Source organism: Chiloscyllium plagiosum, chromosome 21 (assembly GCF_004010195.1).
Source record: "Chiloscyllium plagiosum isolate BGI_BamShark_2017 chromosome 21, ASM401019v2, whole genome shotgun sequence".
Taxonomy (NCBI): domain Eukaryota; kingdom Metazoa; phylum Chordata; class Chondrichthyes; order Orectolobiformes; family Hemiscylliidae; genus Chiloscyllium; species Chiloscyllium plagiosum.
Genome location: NC_057730.1, coordinates 4829302 through 4856869, shown reverse-complemented (window position 1 = coordinate 4856869; position 27568 = coordinate 4829302). Strand labels below are relative to the sequence as shown.

The following is a 27568-nucleotide window of genomic DNA, read 5'->3' as shown; positions in this document are numbered from 1 at the left end:
AGGTGTGGGCGCCAGTCTTGCACCTCCTGCGGTTGCAGGGGAGGGTGCCGGGAGTGGAGGTTGGGTTGGTGGGGGGTGTGGGTCTGACGAGGGAGTCACGGAGGGAGTGGTCTTTACGGAATGCTGATAGGGGAGGGGAGGGAAATATATCCTTGGTGGTGGGGTCCGTTTGGAGGTGGCGGAAATGGCGGCGGATGATGCGCTGTACATGGAGGTTAGTGGGGTGGTAGGTGAGGACCAGTGGGGTTCTGTCCTGGTGGCGGTTGGAGGGGCGGGGTTCAAGGGCGGAGTTGACATGAGCAAAGTAACTCAAATGTTTAACATTAACAGGCCAATTTGAATTGCAGAACCAGTGGCCACATTAAAGGGCGCTTACTACGATGTAACATTGAAGGAACTTGATCAAGAATGGAAACAGAAGACTGAGGAGTATCTGGACAAAATTCAATCTTTTATACCCACCGTAGTTCAGGATACATGGCTGTTGCATTCAGTGCCAAAATTGCTTCATATTACCAAGCAAGTATTTGATTTGGTAAGTGTTAAATGCTGCAAAGAAAGGTACCATTGCCATTAATTTTTAATTTTAGATTTCCTATACAGAAAAAAAAATCATCTTTGTTTCTCACCTCCAGTTTACGTTGCTAATTATTTATAAGTTCATGGTCAATCCCAAAAAATCAAGAATAGCGAAATACCTTTTAGGATTTGTTCATGGGATGTGGACATCCATGTTTACCCTGGAGAAGATAGTGATGAGCTGCCCTATTGAACAGCCTTGGTCCACATGCTGTAAAGAAACCTGCAGTGCTGTTGAGTCAGGCATTCCAGAGTTTTGACCCATCAACACTGAAGGAACAACTATGTATTCCCCAATCAGGGTGGTGTGTGGTTCAGAGAGGTGGTAATCCTATTTGTCTGTCGCTCTGTCCTTTTGAGGTGGTAGAGGTCTCAGATTTGGAAGGTGCTGTCTGAGGACCACTGCATCTTGTAGATGACATAGATTGCTCTGTCAGTTGTGAAAGGGTTGCCAGTTAGCTGAGCTGGCTAGATGGTTAGCGAGGGCTTAGTATAATGTTAACCGTGTCAGGCTTTGGTCCCAATTCTGGCTGAGGCTGACTTGGGGTCTCCTCCATTGCCTTGACCTGTGACTAATCCACAGCACAAATTGTGCTTTGTGGCCTAAATCAGGGAAGTAAGATACCACCCAATTCATAGAATCCCTGCAGTGTTGTAGCAGGCCATTCAGCCCATCAAGTCCATACTGACCCTCCGAAGAGCATCCCATCCAAACCCATCCCCCTACCCTATCCCTGTAACCCTGCATTTCTCCATGGCTAATCCACCTAACCTGCCTACCTTTGGACTGTGGTAAGAGACCAGAGCATCCAGAGGAATCCTGCACAGACACAGTGCAAACTCCCCTCAGATAATCATCTGAGGCTGGGACTGAACCCAGGTCCCTAGTGCTGTGAGGCAGCATTGTTAGCCACCGTTTCTATTGATCTGAAGAGGGAGATGTACAAGCAGTGGTTGAACTGATGTTGATCTTCTGCAGATGAAGATTAACCTCACAATGTGTGTTTGGTTGTGTCTGTGCAAATTCTGAAGTAAATTTGCTAATGGCAGAATGTGAGCATTGAGACTGTTATCCCGGGAACATACATACAAATTCCAAGCAGTAGTCTCATTCAAGGGTCAGTAAAACCACAGTAACTATAGTATCTCTCTGCTTCATTCATTATGTTCTTCTGAGCCAATTTTATGAAGGCCCATGTATATCTAATATTGGCCAATCATTTTCAAACAGGCAGTGCAACAAATAGTGACGTGGGCAGAGGCAAGAATCTCCAAAGCAACAAGTAAGATCCATAAGCCACTTGCCAATCTCTACAAATACTCACCAGAGTAAGTACTGAAGATTCAGTTAACAGTTGCATTTTCTCTGTTTTCGAATTGTTATATATATATATCAGCTGTTGCTGGTTGGTAGCTTCACTAGCCTCTGTGTCAGATGTGTGCGAGCCCGTGCTGAAGGAATGCTGCACTGTCTGAGGTGCTGACTTTTAGACTGAGGTGTTAAACTGAGTGGCCATCTACCTTCTCAAAGCCAGTTGAGAAGAATCCAGTGGTGATATTCCAAAAAATGACAATTTGGTCTTTTTTTTCGCTGATCTATTTGTGGGACATTGTGTAAAATGTGGCTGTTAGCTTTGCTTATATCTCAGGGTGGCTGTACTGTAGGTCACAGAATTATTACAGTGTAGAAGGAAGCCATTCAATCCATCATGCCTGCACTAGCTCTGCTATTCAAATAACCATCAAATGCCATCTTGTGTTTCACTGACTCTGAAACCCTTCTAGATGCTTTTGTTTCATTATTTGTTCATGGGCTGTGGGGGGTAGTGGTGAGCTCAGCTTTTGTTCCCTGTCCCTGTATTAACTGGTTTGCTAGCTAGGCTATTTCAGAGGGCAGTTAAGTGGGTCTGGAGTCATGTGTAGGCCTAACAAGAGCAGTAGATTTCCTTCCCCAAAGGGCTGTAGTGAATCAGATGGGTTTTCACAACAATTAGTGATCATTGGCGTGATCACCAGCACTGAGACTATCTTTGTATTCTGGATTTACTCATTGAATTTAAATGCCCCGCCAGTGTATGTGGAGTATGAATCAGTGTTGCACAGAGGAAAAGCTAGATTGCTAATCAGTGACATTGCCATAACAGCACCGTCTTCCAAACAAAAAGTATGCCAAAAATTGTAAGTCCTTGCTTTCATAGGGTGGTGGCAGTCATCAAGCTATAAATGTAACCTTTGAAAAGCACATCTTCACACCAATCAATAAATATTGCCACGTTGCCATCACGTTCAATCATGTACACTCAAAATGTTAGTGATCTCTTCCACTTCTTAGCCATGCATCCATTTTGCAGAGATTGCTCTGTCGTGGTGAATGTGCCGTTGTTGTCAATGGGGAATCACTTACTTGATGTGGCGAAGATTACCAACTACCTTGTTGAAACCAAGCTGATAAAGACACTGAGGAGCCTGTACAATATAAACCCAGTTGCTGAATATTACAGATTGAAACACAGGATGCTGGACAGCCCCTTTGAACGTAAGTGTTACGGTGTTAACAACCAGTGGAACGCCAAAATAGCCCTTCGCTGAAGCACAAAATTGTCCAATTTTGAGCAGGTTTGGCCTTGCTTGAGAATAGATGGACGGGGAGATTTAATTGAGGTGTATAAGGGACAAAGGGGACTGACATAAACATATGTGGAGTGAACTAGAACGTGGTGTTAGGCCAAGAGGTGGCAGATTTAAAACAGACAATGAGAAATGATAGCTCTCAAAGGGCAGTGAACCTGTAGAATTTATTATCCCAGTGTGCAATAGATACTGCGACACTGAATAAATTTTAGGAGATAGAGATATTTTACATGGATTAAAGGGTTATGGGGAGTGGGCAGGAAAATGGAATCGATACAGCAGAGAACCAGACCCTTTGGTCTAACTAGCCCATTCCGACCAAACATTCCAATCTGACCTAGTCCTATTTACCAGCGTTTGGCCCATATCCCTGTAAAGCCTTCCTATCCGTATGCCCAACTAAGTGCCTTTTAAATGTTGTAATTGTGGTTCCATGCAAGCACCACTCTCTGCATGAAAAACTTTCCCCTCAGGTCCTTTGTAAATCTGGGCCTGAATGACAGAGCAGGCATGAGTGGCTGAATGGCCTACTCCTCCTCCTAGTTCTTATGATCTTATGTTCAGAGTGTTGTATTTATTTGCATTACTTTTGTGTTACATATTGTTATGGATTGTTTACTCAACAACGGTGGTTGTCATGATGTGTCAAATAGAATGCCAACAAAGTCTACTCTGCAGTTCAGATAAACACATTTATGGCTTTTTAAAAAAATGTAAATACTCCTTTTAAACACAGAAACATCGAAGATAGGAGCAAGAGGAGACTATTTGGTCCTTTGAGCCTGCTCTGCCATTCATCACAATCAGGGCTGATTGTTCAACCTAATGCCCTAATTCTACTTTCTCCCCACAACCTTTGATCCCATTTGCCCCCAAGTGCTATATATATATAGCCATCTCTTGAATATATATTACTTCCTGTGGTAATGAATTCCACAGGATCACCGTTCTTTGGGTGAAGAAATATCTCCTCATCTCCATCCTAAATGGTCCACCCTGAATCATCAGACTGTAGCCCCTGGTTTTGGATACACCCCCACCATTGGGAACATCCTCTCTGCATCTACTCTGTCTAGTCATGTTAGAATTTTAGAGATCTCTGAGGTCTCCCCCTCATTTGTCTGAACTTTGCTGTTACCACATGATGTGGTAACAAAATACAGATGTTTTAAAAAAACACACAAAAGATACTAATTCACTGCAGCTTGAAATGTCTCTGGAGGTTTGCTTGATGAAATCTCAGCTGGACTTATGGTGCACCAATGTAAGTGACTGATGGTGCACCCTGCAGCTGGGGCAGGACCTTGCACAAGGGATCACGCTCTGGGGTGTATGGAGTATGCCGTTTTGGATTGAGATAAGGAGAAGTGTCTCCACTCAAAGCAGTGAGCCTAGGGAATTCTCTGCCACCTAAGCTGTGAAGAGCAAGTCATTGAATACATTTAAGAAATGAGTGTATTCCCAGCCACCAAAGCAGTAAGGGGAGAGAGCAGGAATATGATATTGAGATAGAGGATCGACCCTGATAATGGTGAAACAATGGGCTGAATGACGTATTCCTGTTCCTATTGTCTATGCAAGCAAAGTCAGTTTTGTGAATTAGATGGTTCTCTGCAATGAAAAGTTCCTGCCAAGGCCAAGAAACCACCCCTTTCTCCAGAGTTAAACGTTTGCATGATTCTTGTTGAGACTTTTGCTCTTGCTATTGATACTGGTAATGATCTCACATGAGGCCTCATGTTTTACATTTTATAGAATGGTCATATTGAAAAATAATCACACCTGGAATCAAAACAACAGCAGCTTGTAATAAGTATTAATTCCATGATACAGAAAAGGTGAACAGGAGTACGTCACTCAGTTCCTTGAGCCTGCTCTGCCAGTTAATATGACCATGGCTGATCTAATCTCAGCATCAACTCTACCGTCCTGCTCACACTCTATAACCCATCAATCCGTTACCAATTTAAAAATCTATCTCCTCCTCAAATTTACTCCATGTCCCAGCATCCAACCAGCTCTGAGGTAGTGAATTCCACAGCCCTTTGAGAGAAGTAATTCCTCCTTATCTGTTTTAAATTTCCACTCCTAAAACCATGACCCCTCATTCTAGATTGTCCCAAAATAGGATATCCTCTCGATATCCACTTTATCAATCCCCTTTTGTATCATGTGTACCTCAATTAGGTCACTTGCTATTTTCTAAATTCCAGTGAGTATTGGCCTAAATTGCTCAATCTCTTGAAATACTTGAAAATACTCAACAACAGGAGGGTAATAGCCGTAGATTTGGTTTTAATGAGGAAATTTAGAGTTGATGCCACTCGAGGATCTCTTCACAGAAAAAAATAATTAACACTTGATTAGACTTCAGGGTATTTATTCAGGTAAAGGCCTGAGAGTTATTCAAGCATTGGACAAATTGTGGACTCTTGATGACTGAAATGAGCTAAAGCAGACTTTATTTGGCCTTCTCTCGTCATCTTTTCTTGTTGATTCTGACAAAAATAATCTCTCTCTAGAAGGAACAGAACATCAGTTGTCGCTGCACATGTTAGATAACTTATTGGCTGAAATACGTTTTGAGCTAGAATGCTGAACATAACTGGTAAAATCCAGTTCTCACATGTTTGCAAACCAGCCTTGGCAACTGTATTCATTGCTTGACACAAAACGTGAAATCTGTTTTTAATTTTTGAAGTAATGTCATTGAAAATATTTATTCACAATACTTTATGAAGTCTTAAAACTGCTTCCGTAAATGTTCCATAGATCAAGCCTTACTTATTGGAAGCAAGCACTACGTGACATTTGATGGGAAGATCTACGATTTTGCCAGCCAGTGTAGTTTCCTTTTAGCTAAGGATTTCCAAAGGAACACTTTCACAATATTATTGAATCATGATAGTGATGGCAAGAAGTCTATCCGTGTGGAAATGAATCGCACCGTCATTGATATATACCCAGGAATAAAGGTAAAAGCACAACAACACTCAAATTCTTTTCCATTGCACCCTCACAGATGTAGATCAACGTTCTGTTTGGAGTAGGAATCTTTTACAATAAACAAGCTGGAACGGATGTAATGGTTTAGCAAATGCATCCAGTGGATTTAATCAGTAAGATTCAAGCAGCCCAAGTCTGTCTCCGAATAGTGTTAATAAAACAAAGAACTGCAGATGCCAGAGATATGAAACAAATAAAACCAGAAATTGCCGGAGAAACTCAGCAGCACCTGAGAAGAGAAAGTTGAAACTTTATTGCTGGAACAGCACAGCAGGTCAGGCAGCATCCAGAGCAGCACCTGAGAAGAGAAAACAGAGTTAACTTTTCGAGACCAATTCTGCTGTGAATACAACTTTAAAATGCCCTTAAAATTTTAATGTTCAGCTTTCATGGAACATAGGAAGGGTGAAGGGTGGAAGGTATAGGGGAGATGTCAGGGGTGGGTTCTTTACCCAGAGAGTGGTGGGGGCATGGAATGCGCTGCCTGTGGGAGTGGCAGAGTCAGAATAATTGGCGACCTTTAAGCGGCAATTGGATAGGTACATGGATGGGTGCTTAAGCTAGGACAAATGTTCGGCACAACATCGTGTTCTATGTTCTATAGGACAATATAGCACAGAACAGGCCCTTCAGCCCTCAATGTTGCGCTGACCTGTGAACTAATCTAAGCTCATCCCCTACACTATCCCATCATCATCCATGTGCTTATCCAAGGATTGTTTAAATCACCTAATGTGGCTGAGTTAACTACATTGGCAAGCAGGGTATTCCACGCCCTTAATGCCCTCTGAGTAAAGAACCTGCCTCTGGCATCTGTCTTAAATCTATCGCCCCTCAATTTGTAGTTATGCCCCTTCGTACAAGCTGACGTCATCATCCAAGGAGAAAGACTTGCCCTGTCTAATCCTCTGATCATCTTGTATGTCTCTATCAAATCACCTCTTAGCCTCCTTCTTTCCGATGAGAACAGACCCATGTCTCTCAGTCTTTCCTCACAAAAACCTTTTGTCATACATAAATAAATATTCAACTTGTTGCCCTGGTGTATTGCTGGGATTTTGGACTGGAACTACATTGCCAGTGTTACATTAAACTGCAGTTGCTGGAAATCTGAAACAAAAACAGGAATTGCTGGAAAATCTCAGTAGGTCAGGCAGCATCGGTGGAGAGAAATCAGTTCTGAAGGAAGGTCACCGGTCCTGAACTGTTAACTCTGATTTCTCTCCACAGATACTGTCAGACCTCCTGAGATTTTCCAGCAATTTCTGTTTGTTATTTAAAGTAACAAGTTAAATCTATCTCCCAGTAGTAATATTTGCAAAATGCATCATTGAAACGGACATGACATAATTAAATTAAATTTTAAAAATGTAAATTTGGATCTTGCCTGTCTTATCCTTTAACATTCTTATGATTATATTCTTCTTGCTTCCTAGTTTTTTTATTATAAAGGAAATAGTACAATTAGATAAAACAATTAACTAATGAAAATATAATACAAGTTGTTTTCCATAGGTTGAAGAGAATTGCAAAGCCAGTGAACTGCCCCTGATGAGAAATGGAGTTACAGTCAGAAAGGACCTCAATAAAATCGAAGTGTCAAATCAAAATGGAGTGACAGTATCATGTGATGTCCAATATGACGTCTGCAGTCTGACTCTCCCTGGGTGGTACCATGGTCAGTACTAGGAATGTTTGTACTTTAAATTATAGTTGTACTGTGTGTGCTCTGTCCCCTTATTATTTGTGGTGCTCTTTTATCGGGTGTGGACATCGCTGGCTAGGCTTTTGTTACAGATCCTTAATTGCCCTTCTGAAAGTGGTGTTGAGCTGCTGCCTTGAATTGCCGTAGTTCTTCTGGTTTTGGGTGCTGGTAGGAGTTACAGGATTTTGACCCCGTGACTCTGAGAGAGTGATAAAGTATTTCCAAGTGAGGAGGGTGAGCAGTCTAAAGGGAAATTGCAGGTGGTGGTGTTTCCATGTATCTGCTGCCCTTGACATTCTAGTGGTAACAGTCATGAGTTTGGAAAATGGTGCGTAAGGAGCTTGGTTGAGTTACTACAGTGCAGCATGAAGATGGTATACAACACTGCCACTGTGAGTTGTTGTGAGCATGATTGGATGAATTTGAGTGTGTCGCTACTTAAGCGGGCTGCTTTGTCCTGGATGGTGTTGAGCTTCTTGAGTGTTGTTAGAGTTGCACTCATCCAGGCAAGTGGGAAGTATTCCATCACACTCCTTACTGGTACCTTTGTAGATGGTGAGCAGGCTTTGATAGAACTTTAAATGTACTGTAGCTTGAACCTATAACCTTTCCAGACCTGAAATTCCAAATTCCGAAAACCAGTTGTCTAGAAGTCTTCTTAACAAAGAAGTGTCAAGCTCCCACTACCCTGAGGCAGAAAAGATCAAAGTACTCCTTAACTTTAGGAGAAAGTTTACCAGCAAGTGCCAAGTGAGCCCACAAACTCTTGCACCTTGATGCAGCAAGAGGCCAGCACATGTACCTCAGAGGATAAAAACAAGGACTGCAGATGCTGGAAACCAGAGTCTAGATTAGAGTGGTGCTGGAAAAGCACAGCAGGTCAGGCAGCATCCGGGGAGCAGGAAAATTGCCATTTCGGGCAAAAGCCCTTCATCAGCTCTATTCCTGATGAAGGGCCTTTGCCCGAAACGTCGATTTTCCTCCTCCTCGATGCTGCCTGACCTGCTGTGCTTTTCCAGCACCACTCTAATCCAGACTCATGTACCCTAGAGACTGACTGATATGTACAGATTGTTGGTAGGTTATGCGGTTGAACTGGTGAGTTATGTGCTAGCTTCAGGTTTTGTTATGTCACTGATCCTGCCTGCCTGGTGTACAAACTCCTTATCTTGGTCTGAGGGCTTGCCGCACCAGCTGTGGCAACCAGATCAAATCTGCAGCTGGGCACAATCACTGTATGCGTGTGGAAGACAGAGAGGAGTCATTACTGTGTGTGGAAAGAGAGGTGGTAATTGCTGCCTATGGGGGAACGTGGAGTATTTACTTTGTGTGGGGTGAGGTGGTAATTACTGAGTCTAGGGAAGGTAGTAACTCTATATGGGAGAATGGTAATTACTGTGTTAGGGTTGACGGTAATTACTGTGTTAGAGAAGATTAATTACTGTGTGTGAGGGGGGAAGTATAGTGTGTAGGGTGAGGGGATAACTTACTATGTGTGAGGGGAGGGTAATGACGGTGTGTAGGGTGAGGGGGTAATTACTGACTGTTAATAGGGGGTCACATTGGAAAGTAGTTGAGGAAGATCTGGCACGGAGTGTGCAGATTACCCAAGTACAAGGTGTTTGGAAATCTCTATGTATAAATGCACTGGGACGAACTAAGCCTTAAAGAGCATTTATAAGGGAATGTATCACATAACAATACATTTTGATGTATTTATTCTGGATGTGTGCATCAGACTATATTTTAAGTTAATATGTACTTTTATGTTTTGGCGTGTTTTTGTTTGAGGTGCATATTTTTATTCACTTCATATATTTTTGGTGAAGCATTCCAGCATCACTCTGCAATCCATAAAAAAACTAAAAATGCTGTGGTCCCAAGCCTTCTGGCCTGGAGAGGTTACCATGTACTTCAACTTTCAAACTATCCAGTGCCAACTATTTAGTCACAGTTTTCCATGACTCTTATATCCATTTGACACCACTTTTAGATGAAAGTACGAAATGCTCATTTTAATTTCACCTTCATCACTATTCCTTAATTACTTCTTGCATTTTCTTTGGTTTTACAATGCTTTTTTAACAATCCTAAGTTTGCTGTTATGTTCATTGTACTTGGCCTCCTTTTGTGATCTTGTTTTAGAAATTTGTTATCTGAACAAACATTTATTCTTAAATTTGATAAACTTTGTTTACTTTTCAAATTATATTTCAGCCCTAAAGTGCATAAACTGTGAATAGACCACAGCAACGTTGAGGTTCCCCAGTGCAATACTATTAGGTTCAATCTTAATATTAAACAAACAAGGTCTCCAAATCATGCTTTGTGAAATTATGATATAAACATATAATGCATTTCAATCAAACTCCTCCATATGTTAATTTTGGACAGATTAATGCTTTCTTTGAAATGGAGAAAAATATGGGATTTTGTTCTGAATTCATCAAGTGTTGAAATAGTGATTAAAAATTCAATGTAATCTCCAAACTACGTTAGACTTTCATTGAAGGATCAGTTTTCCCACTCTGTTTTTCAAAAAAGACACGAGGTAAGAGTATCTCCAGGTTGCAGTGTGATACACCATTGACATGGAGCTGCAGTGGGGCAGAAGCTGATGTGGTGGCAACCCCTGGAATTGATATACATGAGGCAACTGGATACAGTTTGCTGCAATGTAGAAAGGAACATGTAGTCTCCAAAGCCTGGAGGTGTGCGTTGAATTTTAGGAGGTTAGTCTAGTTGATTGATACTGTAGTGATCCTAATTGTGCCTGATTTGTACTGAAACTTGGGCTACACACTAACACGCAATGAACATTTGACTGAAACTTGGCCACAGCTGGGTTAGACTGGCAGGTTGTGCATGAGGCTGGCACATTTGTGAGGCACAGACAGTTGTGCTAGAATAGACGAGGATGCCATGGAGTTATTCAAGTTAAAGGATGGGACAGGTAAAATGTTGGGTTAATTTTAGGAATTACTGACAATTCAAATTGTTTTTCTGTTATGAATTATACTTGTTGAGCTTTGCATTGAAAGTGGCGGCAACTGGCTTTGATAATATGTTATAGATTCTTGTCTGATTAACTTATTTGCTTTTTTGATGAAATGTGATTAAAGAGCAAGTGTATGTGACTGTTTCTCTTTGGAATAATTAGATCACTCTGCTGACTAATTGAAGCAAAATTCAATCATAAAGTGTCACAGAAAGGTCCTGTTTAAACAACAAAACCTACTGTGTTGTGAGTCAAAGTGATTGAACAACGTCAAATTAGAAATAGTCGGTTGAAGATGGAGCAAACACTTAGACCGGGAAAGACGAAAATTGACCGTGATCTCAGCAACATGACGATGACACACTCAGTGTAGGGACATTTATAAATATGTCCTTGTACAGATTTAACGGCATCTGAGAAACGTTGCATCATCGGAGCATGTGGTGTGTAGCAATGTTCTAAATCATACAAGAAATGTTTGGCTCATAACAGAATAAATGTTCTTTTTATGTTCCAAACATCTGTAGAAAGTTTTATTTTAAAATTGTGGAAGGCCAAATGAGAAAATGTCCATAAATGGGCCTGGGCTTCGTGATGTGAGATTAACCCACATCCATTAATTTCCATCCACACCCATTCATTTCAGCATCCAGCTAGCGCTAACTGTGCCATGGATTGACAGGGCACATGAACAGGGAGTAGCTTGCTCTGTTTAAGGCTAGTCTGCCCCATTTAAAGGTGGGATGCATTAGAGCAGGGGCTGGCAGTCACATACGGACTGATTATCAACAGGGCAATACTGAGGAATGGCACAGCATCTGGGAACCTGCACTCTCCCGTGTTATGTGATTATTGTATTGTATGACATGGGAGAGTGCAGGTTTCTTGGCACTGCATTAAGCAAAGGAAAGGAGGAGAGATGTTTTCTATCTGCAGGAGGTCCTCCAGACATGCACGCAGACAAATGTACTGGTCAAGTGGACAATGAGGTTGAAATAGTATATATGGCCTTCCCATAGGGGTTTGATAAAGTGCCACATGATAAGCTTTCCAGCATAGTTGAAGTCTATGCAATGGAGTGAACAGTGGAAACCAAGCAGAGTGCCAGGAAACAGCGGCATTGACTGGTTGTGTTTAATAATAAAGGAAGCTCTGGAGTTAAAATGGATACTTGGACTACTACTGTTTACATCCAGTACTAGGCATTGTACTTTAGAGAAGATGTGAAGGCATTAGAGACTGTGCAGAAAGGATTGACAAGGCTGGCTACAAGGATGAGGGACATCAGTTATGTAGACAGGGTGGTTAAAAAGGCATTTGGCACGCTTGCCTTCATTATTCAATCCTTTGAGTATAAGAGTTGAGAAGTTATGTTGAGGTTATACAGGACAATGATGAGGCCGCTTTTGGAGTACTGTGTTCAACTCTGGTCACCCAGTTGTAGGGAGGATATCATTAAGCTCGGAAGAGATTTATCAGGATGTTGCTGGGTATGGAAGATTTGAGTTATAAAGAAAGGCTGGGTAGGCTGGGACTTTTTTAACTGGAGTGTAGGAGGTTGAGAGGCAACCTTATAGAAAGTTATAAAATAACGAGAGGTATAGATAGAGTTGATGGTAGTTGTCTTTTCCCTATGATGAGGGATTTCAAGACGAGGGGCCACGTTTTTTAAGGTGAGAGGAGAGAGATTTTAAAAAGACACGAGTGGCAGTTTTTTTACATAGACGGTGGTTCATGTGTGGAATGAAGTTCCTGAGGAAGTGGTGGAAATGGGTACAACTACAACATTTAAAATACATTTGGATAAGTACATGAATAGGAAAGATTTGGAGGGATGTGGGCCAGGAGCAGGCAGGTGGGACAAGTTTAGTTTGGGATTATGTTTGGCATGGACTGGTTGGGTCTGTTTCCATGCTGTGTGACCCCAACTCTGAGTCTAGAAGATCACAGTTCTTCTCAAGAAACAGATTGAGAAGAAATTTAACAAGTTGTTTAGAATCCTCATGGATCTAGAGAGTGTAGATAAAGTGAAACACCCCCATTGACAGAAGAGCTACCAGTAGGAAGACCACTATTTTAAGGAAATCACTTAAAGAACCAAAGTGGTATGGAGGAAACACATATTTAAACAGCAAGTGGCTCTGGACTGCATTGCCAGGGTGGTAGAGGCAACTTGAATCATGGCTTTTAAAAGGAATTAGAGAAGCATCTAAGGGGAAAAGATAAAAGGGAGGTGGGGGCACGAGTTAATTGCTCTTGAAGAGGCTTTCTAGGCCGTGAACGTTTTCCTATTCCTACTTGGGATGTGGGCATCTCTGTCTAACCCAGTATTTATTGCCCATCCTTGCTTGCCCTTGTGAAGGAGAGCTGCTTTCTAGCAGTCTTTGACATGCTGCTACACCCACAATGCCATGAGGAAGGATATTTCAGCATTTTAACCCAATGTCACTTACAGAATGGTGATACATTCCCACTGCAGGATAATGACTGGCTTGGAGAGGAACTGGCAGCTGGTGGTGTTCCCATGTATCTGCTGCCCTTGTCCTTCCAGACGGAAGTGGTCATGGGTTTGGAAGGTGCTGTCAGAGGAGTTACAGTGGTGCATCTTGTAGATGGTATGCACTGCTGCTGCTGTGCATTGATGGTGGAGGGAGTGAACAATGAAACACGGTGGTGGATGGGTGCTAATTAAGCAGGTTGCTTTGGCCTCAGCGGCGTAGAGTTTCTTCAGTGTTATTAAAGCTACACCCATCCCAGCAGATGTGGGGTATTCCATCAGACTCCTGATTTGTGCCTTGTTCAGGCAGTTCCTCTATAACATGACAGTTGCATTCTTGTGCAACCCCGCATTACAGAAAAATCGTGCTTTAGAAACCGTGTTTAAAGTGTTGGTGATGTAATCGCATGACATTTTAAAAGTGTTTGCTTTAGAAACAGTACCCCCAATTTGTCAATTGCGTTACAGCAAATATGCATGAATGAAATGCGCGTTATAGCAGAATGACCTGTGGACGCTGGACAGACTTTAGGGAGTCCAGAATTACTTTCTGCAGAATTCCTAGCTTCTTACCTGCTCTTGGAGCTACAATATTTAGATGGTGAGTCCAGCTTAGTTTCTGGTAAATGGTAAACCTCTCCCCCCTCAACAGCACTTCGCAGTGAACAATTCCACAGATTCACCACTCTCTATAGAAAAAGTTCCTCCTCATCTCTATCTTAAAAGGGCAACTTCTTACTCTGGGCGGATCCCAGACTCTCCCACAAGGGGAAACAACCTTTCCGCATTTAACTTTCCAAGCCCTGCAGAATTGGGCTTCAGTGATAGCAATGCCATTAAGTATCAAGGACTATTACTTAGACTCTTGTTGGAGATGGTCATAGCTGACACTTGTGTGGCATTGATGTTATGCCACACAATTAAAGCCTGGATATTGTCCAGGTCTTGTGCATGGACATGGACTACTTCATAATCTGAGGAGTCTTGAATGGTTCTGGATATTGTGTACCTTGATGGCACTGTTGATCCCTTCCATCACTTCACGGATGCTCGAGAATAGACAGATGGATAGTTATTGGCTGAGTTGGATTTGACCTATGGTTTGTATACAGGACGTTCCTGGGCAGGTTTCTACATTGTTGGGTAGATGCCAGTGTTGTGGCTGTACTGGAACAGCTTATCTAGGGAGGTAACAAGTTCTGGAGCGCAAGTCCATGTTGCAGCTTTATAAGACTGGTTAGTCCATGCTTAGAGTACTGTGTTCAATTCTGGTTGCCACATTACAGGAAGGATATGGAGGCTTTGGAGAGGGTGCAGAAGAGATTTATGAGGATGCTGACTGGATTAGCTGGTCTGAGCTATAACAGAGGCTAGAAAAACTCCAGTTTTCTCTGGAGCGGCAGAAGCTGAGGGGAGACTTGATCGATGTCTATAAAATTATGGGATACATAGATAGGGTTGACGGTCAGAGTTGAAATGTCTTATACAAGGGGGCATGCATTAAAGGTGAGAGGGGCAAGTTCAAAGGAGACGTGAGGGGCAAGTTTTTTTTACACAGAGAGTGGTAGGATCTGGAACACACTGCCAGCGGTGGTGGTGGAGGGAGATACGATAGGGGCATTTAAGGGACTTCTGGATAAGCACATGAATATGCAAAGGATGGAGGGATATGGACCAAGGGCAGGCAGATTAGTTTAATTTGGTATCATGTTCGGCACAACATTGTGGGTCGAAGGACTCGTTCCTGTGCTGTACTGTTCTATGCACCTTTGCTGAAATGTTGTCAGGGCCCATACATTTGTCAATATCCAGCACCTCCAACTGTTCCTTCATATCACATGGAATGAGTTGAATTGGCTGAAGACTGGCATATACTTTGCTTGGGACCAATGCAGGACGTGAATATGTTTCCTCCAGTTGATATCTCTGGCTGAAGACTCTCGTGAATCTTTCAGCCTTCTCTTTTCCACTGATGTTCTGGGCCCTCCAGTCATTGGGGAGGGTGCTTTCATGGAGATTTCTCCAGTCGCTTAATTGCCCATCACCATTCACGACTAGATCTGAGGTATTAATTGTGGGATCATTTAGCTCTGTCTCTCACTTGCTGCTTATGCTGTTTGGAGCATACACAATCTTATTTGATAGCTTCACCAGATTGACACTTCATTCTTAGATATGTCCGGTGCTACTGCTGGCTTGCCCTCCTGCACTCTTCATCGAACCTGAGTTGTTCCCCAGATTTGATGGTATTGGTGTGGGGGATATGTTGGGCCATGGGGTTGCAGATTGTGTTGGAGTATGTTTCTGCGGCTATTAATGACCCACAGTGTATCATGGATATGATGCCAGATATCTTCAGAATCCGACCCGTAGTATAGTGGTTGTGCCACACAACATGGTGGAAGGTTTACTCAATGTGTAGATGGAACATTGTCTCCACAAGGACTGTACGGAAGTCACTTTTCCCAATCATGTCACAGATATATGTGCTTGCTGCAGACCAAGCCAAGCAGTTAGATTCATTAGGTCTCAGCCAGCTCAGTCAGTCAGTGGTACCACTGAGCCGTTGATAAGCATGGACATTAACCCAGCCACAGTATATTGTCTGCCTCTTCTTTCTCTTTAACTGCTTCCTCCAAATGATGTTCAAAATAGATGAGCATGGATTCATCAGGGAGGGCAGTAGATGGTAATCAGCAAGAGGTTTCTTTGCACGTGTTTGACTTGATACCATGAGATTCATGGGTTCCAGAGTCAATGGTGAGGACTCCCAGGGCAACTATTCTTCGACATATACCACTGTGCCTCCACCTCTGCTGGATCTGTCCTGACATTGGGACAGGACATAACCCGAGATAGTGATGGTGATGTCTGGGATGTTAGTGTGGAGAGAAAGCTGCTCCATACTGTCCCAACATGTCATGTACAGTTGCACCCAGTGCAACTCCTGGTATGTCTTTTTACTTTTCTTTGTTCTTTCATGGGATATGTGTGAAGCAAAGCATTTGTTCCTCATCCCTAACTGCCCTTGAGCTGAGTGGCTGGTTGAGGCAGTTAACACATTGATGGTGGTCTGGAGTCACATGTAGGCCATACCAGGAGAAAATGGAAGAATCCTTAAAGAAAGGAGCTAATCATAGCTAGCTTTACATTTGAAATGTATTAATAGGATTCACTTTTCACTAGCTCTCATTATATTTTATTTATTAAGTATAGCTTTTCTACCTTTGGGAGGCACAATGGTAGTGTGCTTCCTCTGAGTTAGAAGCTCCAGGTTCAGTCTAGAACTTGTTGACCAAGGAAGGTCCATTCACAACTCAGCTGAACAGAATGAGTTCCAACCTGCCAGTCCTCCCAATATACAACAATGACAAGCAGGGACACCTACCTAATTACCCAGGTGCTAGACAGAACATTGGAGCCTCCTGCTATTACTATCCATAGGTGAGAGGAGAAAGATTTAAAAGAGACACGAGAGTCAGTTTTTTTTTTACACAGAGAGGGGTTCATGTGTGGAATGAACTTGCAGGGGAAATGATGGATGTGGGTGCAGTTACAAAGTTTAAAAGACATTTAGATAAACAACACAGTGGTTAGCATGGCTGCCTCACAGTGCCAGGGACCCGGGTTCGATTCCAGCCTCGGGCAACTATCTGTGCGGCGTTTGCATATTCTCCTTGTTCTGGATGTAGGTTTGCTCGCTGAGCTGGAAGGTTCATTTTCAGACGCTTTGTCAGCATACTAGATAACATCTTCATCCAGAGGCTCACTGAAGGTGTTACCTAGTATGGTGACGAAACATCTGAAAACAAATCTTCCAGCTCAGCGAGCAAACCTACATCCAGAACCTCAACCTGAGCTACAAATCTTCTCAATTCTCTCCGTGTCTGTGTGGGTTTCCTCCGGATGCTTCGGTTTCATCCCACAGTTCAAAGCTGTGCAGGTTAAGTGGATTGGCCATGCTAAATTGCCCATTAGTGCATTAGTTGTTGGAAATGTAGAGTAATAGGGGAGGGGAATGGGTCTGGGTAGGACACTGTTTGGAGGGTCGGTGTGGACTTGTTGGGACAAATGGCCTGTTTGCACACTGTAGGGATTCTATGATTCTAGTAAGTACGTGAACAAGAAATGTATGGAGGGCCAAGTGGGCAGGTGGGAATATGGTCAACATGGACTGGTTGGACAATAGGATCTGTTTCCATGCTGTATGACTCTATGACTCCATGTAGGTGTAAATGTTCATGTTGCCTCAGAAACACAAGCTCAGTGAATAAAACACACTGTAACACACCACCTTGCCTGTTTGCTCCTCTCTATGCTTTTACATTACATTACACCCTGTGTAGTCCCAGTCCCAGCCAAGTACCAATAATCCCTACTGTGTCTGACACCTTTCACTATATAGGGGTCTCATAGTCACTGGGTGCCTTGCTGTATAGCCAATTTATCTTATTTTTAGCAAGATTCCCTCTCACTTTATATTTCATAAGGCCATAAAATTTCACTGTACAGAAGGGGGCCACTCGACCCATTGAGTCTGCACTGGCTCCCAAAAGAGCTACCCATCTAGTCCCATTCTCTAGCCCTATCTCCAGAGCCCTCTAATTCAACCCTGTCAAATATATGTCCTGCTGTCTTTTGAACCCTTCTATGGAATCCACCTTGCCCTCTCTGCCAGACAGCACATTCCAAATCCTGATAATTCTCTGAGTAAAGGAGTTTCTCCTCATCTCACTCCTAGCTCTCTTACTGACATATCAACTGGTGGAAACAAAATATTCTTCTTTACCCTTTCAAAATTGGGCACCTTTTAATCTTCTCTGATCCAAGGAGAATAAATTCAATTTCTCAAATCTATCCTTGTATCTAAAATCATTCATTCCTGGCATCATTCAAGTAAATCTCCTTTGCACTCTTTCCAGGGCTTTCTTAAATAAGGTGCCCAGACTGAACATAATGCTCCAAATGTGGTCTTACCAATGATATGTAGAGGTGCAGTATCACTTCCTTGCTTTAATACTTTGTCTCTATTTAGAAACCAAAGAATCCTATAAGCCTTCCTAACAACTGTTTCAACTTGCCTGGCCACCTTCAGAGAATCACACATGAGGTTCCTCTGCTCCTGTACGTCCCTCAGATTTCTACCATTGAGCCTGGATTGTCTCTTCATGTTTCTTCTGCCACATTTCTCTGCATTGAAATCCACCAGCCAGCTGTCTGCTCATTTGCCAACTTGTCAGTTCCCCTCTGAAGTTGCTCAGCATCATCCTCATAATTCACTATTCTCCCTGGCTTAGCATTATCTGCAAATTTAAAGAGTTTGCCCTTAACGCCCATCTCCAAACTTTTTACAGAGGAACCTCGATTATCCGGATACTAATTATCCGAAAATTGGATTAACTGAAGGAGATCTCCAGGACCCGATGGAAACATTACATCAAAGATGTGTTTCCAACAGTGATCCTGTCTTTTGTTGACAGTGATTAAACAGGCACTGTCTCCAAATGACTGCCCACCCTCTCTCTCTCCCCGCATGTTCCCTGGAGTTCTACACAGGAGTGTAAACTCACCCCCCCCCCCCCCTTCTCCAGATAATCTCTCCAACATTGTACAGGGCAAAGGTGGAACCTATCAAAACGTTGCAGTAAAAAAGTGTGTGTGTGCGCATGCGCGCGCGATTTGGAGACTTACCCCACAAAGGCAGCAGCAGTGTTATTGTTGGTGTCCAGTCCGGCTGTCCTGAAGAGGGGGCGGGGGGAACGGTGTTGCACGGGGTTGGGGACGGTGGGGGGTGGTGTTGCACTGAGCGGGGCAGTGTTGCACGGTGTTGGGGGCGGGGCCTCGCATGCTGTGGGCTGCTGCAGTCTCCTGAATGAGGAGTAGACTTTAAAAACTCCGAGCCCCAGAGGAAAGGCATTTAATCGATTAACCGAATAATTGATTATCCGAATGAAATAGTTCCCACCCATCACGTTCGGATAATCAATGTTCCCCTGTATATAAATCAGAAAAAGCAAATGTCCCAACACTGATCCCTGGGGAACACTACTTTCAGCTTGTCTCCAGTCTGAGAAGTGCCCATCTATACCTATGCTCCGTTTCCTGTCTTTTAACCAACTTTTAATCCATGCTGCTAAAGACCCATCAATCTCAAGCATTTCTAACTTGCTAACCAATCCGCTATTTGGCACCATATCAAATGCTTTCTGAAAGTGCAAATATATAACATCCACAGGACTACCCTCATCTGCTGCCTGTGTCACCTCATGTTTCACATAGCAGCTTTAGTTACATTTTAATTCTTCATATCTGACTGCTCCCACATTAATTTGTCATGGTTCAGTCAACCAATTGGGAATTATTGGAGTTACATTTTAATTTGGAACCCGACTCCTGATATAACAATTCATCAAATCTTCTTAGACAGATCTTTCCAAACCCATGACCTCTATCACCTAGAAGGACAAGGTCAGCAGATACATGGGAACGTCACCCCCTGCAAATGTTCCTCTCCACACCACTCACTATCCTGACTTTGAAATATATTGCCATTCCTTCAGTGTCACTAGGACAAAATCCTGGAATTTCCTCCCTAGGGCATTGTGGGTCTAGCTACAGCACATGAATGGCTGGGGTTCAAAATGGCAGCTCACCACCAACTCCTCCAGGGCAACTAACAATGAGCAATAAATATTGCCTAGGTAGCAATGTCAGCATCTCATGGGTATCACATTTAGAGGTAGTTAAGAAGGCGTTTAGCACACTTGCTTTCATTGCTCAAAGCACTGAGTATACGAATTGGGACATCATTTTGAGATTGTATAGGATGTTGGTGAGGCCAGTTTTGCAGTACAGTGTACAGTTCTGATCGTACTGCTATAGGAAGATTATTATTAAATTGGAGAAGATTCAGAAAAGTGTTGCCAGGACATTGCTGGAACTGGGGGGGCTTGAGTTATAAGGAGAGGCTGGGTAGGATGGGAGCTTTTTTACTGGAGCATAGAAGTTGAGGGATGACTTTATAGAGGTTAATAAAATAATGAGGGGCATAGGTAAGATCAATAGCAAAGGTCTTTTCCCTAGGGTGGAGGAGTTCAGAACTAGGGGCATATTTTTGGGGTGAGCGGGGAAAGATTTAAAAGCGTCCTGAGGGACAATGTTTTCACACATAGGAATGAACTGCCAGAGGAAGTGGTAGATGCAGGTATAGTTACAACATTTAAAATATATTTGGATATGGATGTAGGTTTGCTTGCTGAGCTGGAAGGTTCATTTTCAGACCTTTCATCACCATACTAGGTAACATCTTCAGTGAACCTCCAGATGAGGCACTGCTGACGATTCCTGCTTTCTATTTATATGTTTGGGTTTCTTTGGGTTGGTGATGTCATTTCTTATGGTGATGTCATTTCCTGTTCTTTTTCTCAGGGGTTGGTAAATGGAGTCCAAGTCCATGTGTTTGTTGATAGAGTTCCAGTTGGAATCCATGCTTCTAGGAATTCTCGTGCGTGTCTCTGTTTGACTTGTCCTAGGATTCCTAGAAGCATGGCATTCCAACCAGAACTCTATCAACAAACACATTGACTTGGACCTCATTTGCCACCACCTGAGAAAAAGAACAGGAAATGACATCACCATTGGAAATGACATTACCACTGGATATGACATCACCAACCCAAAGGAACCCAAACCTTCAAATAGAAAGCAGTAATCATAAGTAGTGCTTCGTCCAGAGGCTCAATGAAGACGTATGGTGACGAAACGTCTGAAGATGTACCTTCCAGCTCAGTGAACAAACCTACATCCAGAACCTTAGCCTGAGCTACAAATCTTCTCAAAAACTCACTAACATTTGGAGATGTACACGATTACAAAATGTTTAGAGAGATATGCGCTAAATGCAGACAAGTGGGACTAGTTTAGTTTGAAAAACTTGGTCAGCATGGACGAGTTGGACCGGAGGTTCTGTTTCCATGCTGTATGACTCTATCACTGGATTTGCTCCCACCCATTCCAAGTTTCTGGTATTGTACAGGAAACATATCCTTTAAGATTCATGTTTTTGGCTGCAGAGGATACTATCTCCCTAATTCTAATTGACATAGCATCATTGTAACTGACAGCAAAGTTATATCAGGGACTTTTATGATTAAAGGTATCACTTTGTAATAAGCTGACAGCCTGTGAAAACATAAAAGTGCTGATAACTTCAAAGTAGTAATACTAAGTGAAAGAAATAACTAAAATGAGTTTGTTAATCTTATTATAGATGCCTTCCCCTGTTATTTATAGGCTTATCAGCTGGTCTGTTTGGAACAAATGATAATGAAGCTGGGAATGAGTTCATGTTGCCCAATCACTCTCAGACTGAGAACGTGGAAGAGTTTGCACACAAATGGCAGGTAAGGGATTGACTGCAGCACATTTTCGGAGCAAGTGATGGAATTGGTGGCCAGAGTGATATACGAAAATGACTCAGCACAGCCCATGTATGAGCTAAGAAAGCAGCTTTAGTCAGTCTTCACCCACACAGACATGAAAAATGAAGCGATTGGGCATAATTAGGATCTATAATTTAAGAAAAACATTTCATAAAGCGATGGGGAACAAATGCCATCTCCTGTTAAATAAAAAAACAAAAATGAGTTAAAGGGGAATAGTTATTTGCAAGAGACTGGAGGCAATGTTAACTGCCTGCTACCTTCCTAATTCAGTGACCAGGTTGTTAATTTTAGAACGAAAACAAAGGATTATTTTAAAACTGCTTTCATTTTTTTAACCTCAATTACGTATCAAAAACAGCATTCCAAACCATACATGCAACCAACGTTTGTAATGGAGGGCAGATCTGGATGTATTGTGCTGTAACACACCAAGTTGGGCTAGTCATGTTCAGCTAAAAGCTAGCATTGAGTGCCATTTTGTATCATGGCCCATCTCCCTGACATGCTGCATTGGCTCAGTACATTAACAGATTAAGGATTTGAGATGGTTGATCTGCTGATGCATCAAAGACCCATGATCCATCTCATCATTGAGCCACCTGGAATCAGATCGTTGATGTTGAGGAATGCTATTGGTGTTAACAATTCCATGTATTTACTCCAATGAGCAACAAAACACTTAGAATGGAGTACTTAATGGAAGGTCAAGCTTTCAGCCTCCTAGCAATTTGAATTCTTGGATTTGTCACAGTAGAACAGAAGCTTTTATCAAACTTTCGGATGAGTAAACACACAGTGGTATTTATGTTGTACCACGAATAAAAGCACACTGCAATTTCTACAAAACATTTGGTCAAATAGAGGTTGTTTCCCCGTTGTTTTGCAGTCAATCAAGCATTTCTCCCTTGTTAGCGCTATGGAAACATAACTGCTGTGTAATAACAGCTAAGCACAGCATGTAGTGTATGATAAACTCTCAGGGATGTGCATTTTAAAATATCTCCTATATTTACAATAGATTGATGCACCCTGCCGTACCACTGGCAAGAAGATCAAGCTATGCTTTGGCAGTGCTTTTCAGTACATCTGCAAAATATTATTCAAAGGTCTCTACTCCCCGCTGAGAAATTGTTTCAGAGTGGTAAGTCACTGCACAGGACCGCTGTTTTGTGGATCTTGAGATTTAATGATGGCCCTCTCCCTCCTAAACAACCCTCTTCAGAAAAGGATACAAATGCCAAGAAGGCAAAATTCCCAGAGGTCACTATTCCAGCAATAAGACCAGAACTGCAACCTTCTACTGTGGACACCTCCAGCAAACACCTCAACCCTCACGAGCTGCATAGTCTGGAACCTCCTGTTGTCTTCCCTTAACATGTGGAGGAATGGGGGTGCGTAAAACAAAAACATATCAGGTCCCCCAGCATCAAGGCTGCCTCTGGACCCCATGTTGGCACTTAGTTACTCCCTTCAGTAGCCTCTTATCCCATGCTGGGTTCCACTGACGAAGTGGGTGTCCCTGTAATGCAGGGGACCACATCCGAGACAGACGAAGGTTCTTCACAGAAAAGATCCCCTGAAAGCTCTTAGCAAATCCGGTCATTAGACAATTTCCAGAGTTTGTGATTGTACGTTGGTCTAAAGGAGTTAATATCTGAGTGTCTGCCATCAACATTGCCCACTTGGCTGACACAGTGGCTCAGTGTTTAGCATTGCTGCCTCACACCAATCAAATCACAGTTGGACAGGAATCTGATATGAATAATGGACTGTTATAAATTTATTGGGAAGAGTTCAGATAAAAACCATAATGCATATCCATGGTTTTTCATTAGTAAAGGGTGTTATTCTGCAGATTGATTAAAGAATGATGAATCATCTACTGTTGGTATAGGTGGCAGAATGGTGTTATAGTAGAATAGTGTAATTAAACATATATGATATAGAGCCCTGGGAGACTTTAAATCATTTGCTGACATTCAATTTCCTGCAAGTGATGCTACTTTATAAATTATTGTGTTATAATTTATATCTCTAACTCCACATTGAAGGCATTATTTTTAATGTCGCATTATTCTGTTTTAACAAGGAGTATTAATCAAACTCTCGAATGTTTCTTAGGCAACAAAATATCTTCAGGGTAAAGAATAATATGAAATAGCCACACAAGGGCAAGAGGAATTCATGACAAAATCCTCAAAATAAACTCGACCCATCTTGTTTGGTGCGTAGTTATAAAGTAAAATGGTGGTGATACAGATATTTTAGTTTCTAACACGTGTGTGATCAATGAAAGATGGATAGAGAAAAAGATGTGGAGAAAAAGAAATGATTTTTATTCAATTTGAATAAATTTTGGAAGCAAAAGTAGGTGCTTTGAAGGAACAGGTAAGGAAGGAGAGCACGATAGTTGGGGAAATAGAAAGTCCTTGTATCTTATTTCACGATGACTATCATGAATGTTTGTATTTCTGCCTCTGTTTTTTTTAGGTCGATCCTATTCCATTCTATGACATGTGCCTGAGTGATATGTGTGAATCCTCGGACCTCCAGCCAGGCTGTAACCTCGCAGCTGCCTTTGTCCATATATGCAACAGGAATTTTGTCCCTCTGGAAATTCCGTCACAATGTGGTAAGCACGGCCAGTTTTCCAGCTGAGCAGTTGATAAAACCGATTATGTCAAAGCTGTGGAAGTTCTGTAATAACTGGGCTTTTATTTGCTGCCTTGAAAGCTAACCAACTGGCTAATAGTGTTGCATGCTGAAAGCAATAATTGCAACTTTTGTCTTTGCAATTGCACAACATCCAGTTTTATCATGATTTGGAGATGCCGGTGTTGGACTGGGGTGTACAAAGTTAAAAATCACACAAGGTCTGGCAGCATCCAGGGAACAGGAGAATCGACGTTTCGGGCATAAGCCCTTCTTCAGGAAGGCTTATGCCCGAAATGTCGATTCTCCTGTTCCCTGGATGCTGTCTGACCTGCTGCGCTTTTCCAGCAACACATTTTCAGCTCTGATCTCCAGCATCTGCAGACCTCACTTTCTCCTTAAAAATCACACAACACCAGGTTATAGTCCAACAGGTTTAATTGGAAGCACATGCTTTCGGAGCGTTGCTCCTTCATCAGGGGGTTGCGGAGTGCACAATTGTAAGACACAGAATTTATAGCAAATAAATTCTATAATTACGAGCTACAAAGTAGCAAGTACCTAGGTACAGATCTTAGATACAAAATACATAAATAAAGGGGAAAGAAAAGGAAAGAAAAACTTACCTTTACTTACAGTTGTTCATAGTATAAGTTAGAAAAACGAGAATAAAATTTAAAAAGATGAGTATTATAGTGTTTCCATAAAGGGCCTGCAGTAAGTTCAGCACAGGGGCCTCCCACATGTGGTCTGCCCAGACTCGCAGGGCACTGACTGCCCACACCAGTCCCCAGTCCAAATACCGTCCCCGCTCCCTCGGGCACTCCATCCCCAGGCCCTCTCCGTTCCCTCAGGCCTCCATCCCCAGGCCCTCTCCGTTCCCTCGGGCCTCCATCCCCAGGCCCTCTCCGTTCCCTCGGGCCTCCATTCCCAGGCCCTCTCCGTTCCCTTGGGCCTCCAGCCCCCGGCCCTCTCCGCTCCCTCGGGCCTCCAGCCCCCGGCCCTCTCCGCTCCCTCGGGTCTCCAGCCCCAGGCCCTCTCCGCTCCCTCGGGTCTCCAGCCCCAGGTCCTCTCTGCTCCCTTCAAGCCTCCAGCCCATTCTAGCTTGGGAGGGAACACCAAGAGGAGAAAAATGGGACAAAAAAAAAGAAGAAAATGGGAAATAAACAGAAGGAGCAGAGAAACCGACATTAGCCAACTTGTAATGCATCAAGCAGAATAGTGAATTGCAAGTAGAAATAAATGCTGTTGCTGTCTTTATCCATACCTCTGTATGAAACAAGGGGTGGTGATGTTGGTGGTGGGGGTGGGTGTTGGGCAACGGTTAATAAAACACTCCTGAGTTCCGTTTTAAGATGATCCCCCCCCCACCCCCTTGTATCAACATTCGTGACAAATTTGGCCTTTTTTCCCCAGAAATAATAACACAGTTTTACAGCACAGAGGGAGGCCATTGAGTCCCATTGTATCGTCATCATCTCTTTTAAAGACCTATCCGATTTATCTCAAACCTGAATGTTTCTCCATCAAATTCAATTGGAGATGTATCATTCAACCTGCTTTTCCAACCCTTTCAGGCCAAGTCCTAGGAAGGTGCAGCATCAAAAATGTTTCCCACATTTCACATTGGGTTCTATAGCCGAGGGAGTGGAGAGGGCCTGGGGCTTGAGGGCCGAGGGAACAGAGAGGGCCTGGGGACTCGTCCACGCACATAACTGAAATCCCACATTCCTGATACAATTTCGGAATTCTCTTCTTTGCCCTATTTAAGGCCATGAAGTTGGTGGTGTTGAGTAGGATGATACAGCTGGCACAATTTAACATGTATCCTAAGGAGATTAAGCAACACAGACACCTCCTATGGTGTAACAGAGTGAATAATACCCAAATTAGCTTCATAACTACTGTAATCATGACAACTGTTTGGGAGAAAAATGTTTCCTAACAAAAAACAGCAATTTGTTTTATGTGTTAAGGAATGTCTTAAAGCTGAAAAGTGAGGCAGAAGATTCAGAGAGCATCCCAGAGTTAAAGGTGAAGCAGTTACATTGGGAGATGCTGAAGAGGCTAACATTAAGGAGAAGCAAGAGGGTTTTGGGACTGGATGGGATTACAGAGGTGGGGTTAGATTTGGGAATAAAAACTGTTGAAAATGTTTAAAAACAAGGCTGTAGCTAACTGAAATCCAATGTAGACCACCCAGAACACATGATGGATGAATGGATTTTGGTGTGAACTCAGAAACAGACGGCAAAGCTTTGCATGAAAAGCATTATAAAAAAATAAGGTAGGAGCATCTCACTGCAGTTGCTGGAATCTGTACTGAAAACAAAAAGTGCTGGAGATCACAGTGGGCCAAGCAGCATCCGTGGAGAGAAACCAAGCTAATGTTTCGAGTCTAGATGACTCTTCATCAGAATTGACGCAAAAACACTACTTGCTCTCCCTCTATGGATGCTGCCTGACCCGCTGTGATCTCCACCATTTTATTTTGTTTATAAAAAAAAGCACCACTAATGTGATACAGCATCTAGGGCTTGTAAATACACATCAAGAAGGGTTAAATAAACAGTCAGAAAAGTTACTGTTTTATCAAAGTAATGATTAGTGACATCTCTTGAGAGTCATTTACTTTCTGTAGCAGCTGCAAGAAGTATTTCAGAACAGCAATCAGCAGTGCAATTGGGAGACTTAAATTAACAGTATCCGTGAGAGGGTAAGAGCCAGTCTGGCAGATAGTTGAAGTTTTACTGTAGTATTCTGTACTCACGTTGTCTTTCTCCTTACAGTGACTGGCAAGGCCGGTGACAGTATGCAGAATGATGACGTGGTAGATATTGGACAAAGACGAACACTGGAACCAGCTGATGTCCTCTTCATCATTGAGGAAAGAGACTGCAATAAGCCCATTGTCACACAACTTCCTTCAATGATTAACTCATTGGTCGACACCTTCAAAACACAAGGTACTTTTCTCTCTCTCTGATACCTCATTATGCACTTTAAAAGGATAGCAAAAGCCTGTATAGGTATATTAAAGGGAAGAGAGTCGCTAA

General features: G+C 42.6%; 1 protein-coding gene across 2 annotated transcripts in view; it reads left to right on the top strand.

Annotated features, from left to right (window-relative positions):
* The window catches only part of LOC122560484, a 429307-nt gene that overhangs the window by 386317 nt on the left and 15422 nt on the right, over nt 1-27568 (top strand). Inside the window, exons 65-73 of one of the 2 annotated variants that reach the window (XM_043711128.1) lie at nt 348-535; nt 1811-1908; nt 2931-3115; nt 5983-6185; nt 7732-7894; nt 21709-21818; nt 22879-23001; nt 24351-24492; nt 27302-27478. In XM_043711128.1, the coding sequence (XP_043567063.1) occupies nt 348-535; nt 1811-1908; nt 2931-3115; nt 5983-6185; nt 7732-7894; nt 21709-21818; nt 22879-23001; nt 24351-24492; nt 27302-27478 (1389 nt within the window). Of the gene's footprint in view, nt 1-347; nt 536-1810; nt 1909-2930; nt 3116-5982; nt 6186-7731; nt 7895-21685; nt 21819-22878; nt 23002-24350; nt 24493-27301; nt 27479-27568 lie in introns of those variants that run through there. The other variant, XM_043711129.1, reaches the window with a different exon arrangement.